This window comes from Pteropus alecto, unplaced genomic scaffold (genome assembly GCF_000325575.1).
Source record: "Pteropus alecto unplaced genomic scaffold, ASM32557v1 scaffold120, whole genome shotgun sequence".
Classification (NCBI taxonomy): Eukaryota; Metazoa; Chordata; class Mammalia; order Chiroptera; family Pteropodidae; genus Pteropus; species Pteropus alecto.
Window position 1 is genome coordinate 897,416 of NW_006430061.1, and position 6,528 is coordinate 903,943.

General features: G+C 48.9%; 1 protein-coding gene across 5 annotated transcripts in view; it reads left to right on the plus strand.

Annotated features, from left to right (window-relative positions):
• The first annotated feature begins 1,997 nt into the window (after positions 1-1,997).
• The window catches only part of PLEKHA7 (pleckstrin homology domain containing A7), a 123,089-nt gene continuing 118,558 nt past the window's right edge, over positions 1,998-6,528 (plus strand). For 4 of the 5 annotated variants that reach the window (XR_003046128.1, XM_015589625.2, XM_025046373.1 and 1 more), the window contains exon 1: positions 1,998-2,362. Coding sequence is in view for 4 of the 5 variants with exons in the window: in XM_015589625.2 (XP_015445111.1) it covers positions 2,280-2,362 (83 nt within the window). In the remaining variant the exon portion in view is untranslated. The remainder of the gene's footprint in view (positions 2,363-6,528) is intronic. The other variant, XM_015589653.2, reaches the window with a different exon arrangement.

Genomic DNA, 6,528 nt, shown 5'->3' on the forward strand with positions numbered 1-6,528 from the left:
CGAACACAGTGCAACTCCTTGATAGTTGCCTATTACCACCGCACCCCCAAACACATATGCGCCCGCACACACACACACACACACACACACAATTGGGATTGTTTTATAACCTTTATTTTATGCAACAGAAAATATTCTATATCTCATTTTTTAAAGCTGCACATATTCCATTGTAACTAATCTCCTGTTGTGCATTTAGGTTATTTCTAATTATTTGCTGTTAAAAAAAACTGGTGAAATTAACATTCTTTGTGTTTATCCATAATTGAGGGTAAATTCTTAACATGTGGAATCAAAGGTTCAAAGGAGATGAACATTTTTAAGACTTTTTAAATTCATATTGTTAAATTGTCCCCAGGAACATTGTATGCTTCCTTCAAAGTGTCTGTTTCCCAGTATCACTGGAAATTGTCATTCAAAAGACTCTTCCACAGCATGCCTTTTTTTTTCTTTTTTTGGATGACCCAGGGCTTCTGTTCATTGTCTGGCCAATTTATCCTGGAAAGAATAAAAGAAATGAGGCTAGAGATGATAAGTGCTGGTGGTTAGGGGTTCATGTGGGAGGGACAGAGACAGATAACAGGAAAAGGGTGAGCTTGGAGACCATTTCTTTACTCCTGCTTCCAAGTTATCTTTAGACATCTTAAGACAGAATATCGCTTAATACTTCAAGGGGATATACAGTGTTAAAAGCTTATTCAATATTATAATATTTTATTTGGAAAACGATTTGATAGCTTGTCATAGATGCTACAGGATAGGAATGACATTTGTATATCCAAAAATGAGTATGCATTTTTAAAAATTAAACAGAGAAACACTGTTCTAATCCAACCCTGTATTTTAGATAGAGAAACTGAAACCAGAGAGTGAGATTTCTGTAGAAATACACAGCAAATTGATGAGGGACTTGGAGCCAGAAGTAAAGTCTCCCTACTCTCTGTTCAGAGCTCTTTCGTTGAGGTGGAATAGCATGGCTCAGGGGAAATGAGATAAAAAATATTAAAGCCTGTTTGGACAGATGGCCAGGCTCTCTTTTAGGGCCTGTAAGCTGCCCCATGCCCCTCCAGGACAAAGGCCCGGTGTCATTGCCATGACAGTTCTCTTCTACTTGATCATCTCCATCTGTGAATGGAGTGAGCTTACACTTTAATAATCAGGGTCTTTCTTTGTGTGAACTTTCCCTCCCCCTGGGTAACTTCTCTTCATGCTTCAGCAGCTCAAATGTTGCTTCCTCAGAGAAGCCTTTCCTGACTGCCAAGATAGTTTAGGGTCCCTACGTGCATTCTTATAGCACCTCTTACTTTTAATACCCCTTGCTTTGTACTTAATATCTCATTCCCTTGCTTTGTACTTAATATCTCTCTCTCTGACTAAACACTCTACCAGTGTAGGAATGTTGTTTATCCTCTGTTGCTTCTGGCACATATGAAGCCTTAATAAATGCTTGAATGTTTGACTATTTGGATGGATGCTAATGAGTGAATTAGAAGTGTGTGTGGGCTGCTGGGTGGTGCTGTCTCTGATTGCCTGCAGAACCAGGAGAGCTGTCCCTTATTGCCAAGGGCATTGAGAAAAGAGAAAGAAAGGAGGCCCAGCTGAAGCTGCTAGTATAGAGACAAGCCAGAGGGTATGGTCCACTACTCTGGGTGCCCCACAGCGGTCTCCTGGGTGATGGGGTTAGGAACCACATCCAATCAAGCATTCATTCTCGGCGTGGCAGAATGAACCCTGGCAATCTAGTAGGGGTTCATAGAGAAGAGCCTCTTTGAGTCATTTTGGGGAAGAGAATTCAAGGTCAGGGCTTTCCTTGTCAGGGAGAGGACAGCAACTCGGGTCACCTGCAGCCTAGTCTTCACAGTCAGTGAGCACTTGCAGTAACGGCTGTAAGGTCTGCTAGTGGCTGGCTGGGCGCCAGAGCAGCGCCGCTGTTAGGCGGCGGGTCCTGCCCGCTCCGCCGGTTTTCCTCCCCTCCTCCTTCTACCCACTCCAGCTTGCAGCATCCTCTGCAAGGAGAGAGAGGAATGTGCGGCTCTCAGAAGCGCTGTCCTGGTGGAGCGGCGGCACCTGAAGCGCGCTCTGGACCGCCGGGGGCTGCCGTCTGGCGCTGCGCCACGTGCTTTGATTCGCGCTGATGTCAAGTGGGTGTGGGCTCTTAGGGAGGGTCCAGGCGAGGACGACGAGGGCGCGCGATGCGCCGCGGGCGCGCTGAGGCTCCATTGCACTCTGTCTCCCAGAGCTGCTGACCGGAGGCCGGCCCGGGTTCGCGGAGTGGACGCATGGAGCCGCGGCGATGCCCGCCCCGGGACGTGTGCCCCGCTGCCCTTGGGAGCTGGCTGGGGCCACCGCGGGGGCCCTGCAGGTGTGTCCGCGCAACGTAACTTTTGGGGGCCGTGGGCTGTCAGGTCGGCAGGGCACAGGGTGCACGGGCTGCATTTGGGGCTGCTTTTGTGCCTGGGCGCTGGCGTTCAGGAGCCTGTTTGCCCCTGGCCGGCCATCTGCGTGGGAGCCGCAGCGCGCTGCTGGAGTTTCAGCGAGAGAATCCATTGAGCCGGCACCCGGCTTTGGTTACTCATCGGGAAGGGCGCCGAGGGAGCTGCCTTGTTGTTTTGAGAATTTGGTCTCTTAAGTACAGCCTGCGTTCATGGTAACAGGTTTATCTCTCAGCAGACAGCGCGGCTTCCCGAAATCGCTGTGGTTGGGGGCACCGGTCGGTCGGGGGTGATGCGGGGAGTGGGTAGAGGCGACCTCACCACCCGTTCCGCCCCGCGCGCCGGGGCGCCCGTCCCTCCTCCGCTTCTTGCGGGAGGCGGCTATGGGAGAGGTAAGGGGTCAGCTTCTCGCCGGTGACAGGTCTGGTTTCAGACACACCTTCCCAGAAGAATGCGGAGGCTTTGTTCCAGGCGCCCGTCCCAGCCCCGAGCCCAGAAGCCTGCGGGCGTGGGGTCGGAGCTCCGTGCCATTACTCATCTTTTATGGCCACGCCGTGAGCTCTCCGGTAGGCAAGTTAATTATTAATGTGTCTAGGCTGGAGAGAGGGAATCTGGAAATGACATTGGTGGGTTGCAGGTTTTTCTCCACCCCCCCCTTTTTTTTTTGGCGTTGGCAACCAAGGTTTAAAGATATTAAGATATTGCAGCCCATTTTCTGAGAAGGATGCTGGTGTTATCCCGCTTCCGCCCTCTCCCCCCACCCCCAACTCGTGACTGGCATGCGGGTCGGGGAACCTGTCTTATCTCTTGCCTTTTCAAACCACCCTCACTCCCATCCCCTGCCTCTGGGCAGTTTCCTGATGACGCTCTCAGGCCAGGTGTGTGAGACCTGGGTCCTCAGCCGGCAGTTGGAAGAGTTCTGAAAAGTGCTGCCTCGTCCCAGCCCCAGTGCCTCTCTCTGCTCCCGCTCAACAAGTGGCCTCGGGTATATATTCAAGGTTTTGGTCTCTAAGACTGTGGAGGAGGCCAAAGGGCCTGCCAAATGGTCACCTGACCTGTCTCGCATGCCCTCAGAGCAAGAGGAAGATGGGGAATTGCTGAGGGTGCAGTGCAGCTCCTGCTCGGAAGGTTTCTGTTTTCCTCCCGGCTGTCTGGAAGAAGGTGAATTCTAAGACTGGTAGTGTCACAAGGTGTGCTTCCTGTGTGCTGGTGTATTTCGGGGTGTGTGTGTGGGGGCTACTGAATGGAAATGGAAGGGTTCAGGCTTAAACGGAGGTCTGGATTGGGCTTGGTTTTGGGGAGGTGGGTTGGATGGGGCTGGTTGGAGGCAGGCCTCTGCGGGAGGAGAGAGTTGTCATACTCAGCCCTCTAGGCAGCATTGTGCCTTAGAAACCTGAGAAACTTTTCTTTGTCAGTTTAGGATGGAGTACTCAGCCTTGCAAACTGAAGGGTTGATGGGTTTGTAGAGTAAGTGTGATGAGAAGATGAGCACATCTTGGAAGTTTACACTCAGGGAGGAGTTTGGAAAAGGGGATGAGATTATGGGATGAGGACCATGTAGAGAGGGGTGGGTTTATGGGGACAAAAGTACAGGGAGGGAGATTTTAGCTCTGCTGTGGGCTGTGCATTGGATCAGAGAGGTTCTTATCCAGAGACAGCCTGCTGTAGTTGCCCATGTCTCTCCCTTTAGGAATTTAGCTTGCTAGGTTCACCTTTCTCCTGGCTCTGGTCTTCAGCGTTGGACTATTATGATGGCTGCCCAGGGACACATAGTTCCCATTTACCCCACCTAGCCTTTCAGAGAGGAAACGAGTGAAGGAGATCTTGGCTTCAGAGAGGCTGCTGACCCAGACACCTGAGTTACTGGGGAGTCCATGCCACATCTGTCTTCCCACCTGGGTTTGTTGTATGTGGACTCAGTGGCACCCCTCCTCCAAATGAATGCTTTTAGAGTACCATCTTCTACAGCAGTGCCTTATTCTATTGATGTGCTGCCATTCTGTGAGAGGAGGGTTTGGAGATGGCCCTGATTAGGAACATGTTTTTTCTATTATGGGAAGCCTGCCCAAGGTTGCTTTCTAAAGTCTGCTTACCTTGGAGCCTGCTGGTCATGACTGAATGTACATTGATAATGGCCTGACCACTTCCTGGGGAGATTACTCAAGGTGATTCTGTAAAAGGTAGGTGGTAGTAGAGTCCCTTGGGCACTGTTAAGTGAACACAAGGTCATCAAAGATTTTGGAGAAAGCGAAGCGGTTTTCAGAAAGGCTGTGGGATTGTGGGGTAAGGAGAGGATTGGGATCACTATGGGTTATAGGGTCAGAGGACGGAGCAGGGCTAGTTTGGAGATTCCCTCATGTGATCTGTTCCTAATATCTGTGCTGGGCTGAGCCGGCTGTGATGAGTCCTCAGCAGAGGCCTCTGTTCTGGGGCCTGACTGCCCCTGACACCAGGGAAAAGGGCAGCCTGTTTCTGTACACCAGCTCCTGGGCTTGTCTTCTCTCTACCCTCTTAAATGAGGTGCTAGAATTGATGGTGGCTGTTACTACGTCCTCAGCAGCATCTGTGGCAGGGAGCCTGTTCCTGGGATGGGCAGCAGGAGAAAGTACTCAGGCTAAGAGAGAAGTGCTCTCAAAGGTTTGTCCTGAATCACACCGGATCAAGAGGGGCAACAGCATAAAGTAAAGACCCTGACAGCATTTGCAGTCTTGGTTTGCAAAAGCACAAAATTCTTCCTTAGGGTTTATACTGTCTCTGGTGAGGAGAAAAGAGGCTGGTATTCCAGGTCTATGTTGCATGTGTATCTATGAGCGAGGGGAATGAGAATGAGGGGTTGAAGTCAATGGTGTGTGGCACTTTCTCTGCAGATTTGGGTTCAATCTCAGTCTCTGCTGTTTACTAGCTTTGGGCCTGGGCCTCTCCAAGTCTCAATTTCCCTGCCTGTTAGGGATAAGGATGCCGTTCTTCACCACCCCCCATAACTAAGGGTTATATGAGATGTGTGTAAAGGATTTAACACAGTGATCATTAATTGGCAGCTATTATTTTTTATTACCTAAAGGTAACTATGGGATCCTTGGAGCAGCAGTTGAGAGTTTTGTTATGTGAAAAATGAGAATGTCAGAAATGCCATATTGTGCCACCACAGAGACCATATCTGGACTCCTAGGGTCAGATATGAGAACTGCCCTGAAAGAGTTTCTTTTGACCTCCTGTCAAACCTGTTTTCCAGCCTCAGGTCATTATATTCAAAGAGGCCTTGGGAATCTGTGAATCCCTGACTGCAGGCACGCTGCATGGTTGAACTGGAAAGGTGGCAGGCAGGCTTAAACTACTGCTAAAGCAGCCGTCTCTGGTCTAGCCAGGATTATGGGATGTTAGTGCTAAGAGCAACCAGATTCCTAGCATTTTTAAGCTAAGTGATTCTGGACAAGTCCTTTTATCTTTTTAAGCCAGTGTCTTGTGAGAATAAAAAAACCTGCCTCACATAGTTCTTATGATCAAATGAGATAATATACGCAAAATTGTAAGGCAGCATGCAGATATTGATAGCTTACTACGTACCAGACACTCTTCTGAGTGCTTTCATGTATTATCTCATTTAATTCTCACATGATGAAGTTAATTATTTTCCACATTTTATTGATGTGGAAATTGAGCTGTTAGGAATTGTAATTCTTATTGTTGGGTAGCTGACCTCTTGTGGAAATCATGCATCTGAAGGAAGATCTCTCTGTCTCTCAGAGTAGTCATAAACTAAATTTTCAGCAAATATGTTTGCACATTGCCTTTCTTCCATTGAACATCTCAGGCTAATTCTGGATATGTTTGATAAATGAGTAAAAGAGGTCCTTACTGGTCAGTTCTTTTGGTACCCACGTATGGGGCTTAGAGACACAGCACCTTCTTGGCTGACTTTTAAGTGTCATTTGTGTGGGAATTCATCCATCTTGTGCTCACTCACCTAAAGATGCCTTTTAAGAAAGAGGTCGTCAGTTCGATTTGACGTCAGGCAAAGGAAATCTTCAGGGTTGGTTTAGAGCCAACCATGAGGCTTGGCATTTTCAAGGTCCCATCTTTCTTTCTGATGGTTCTG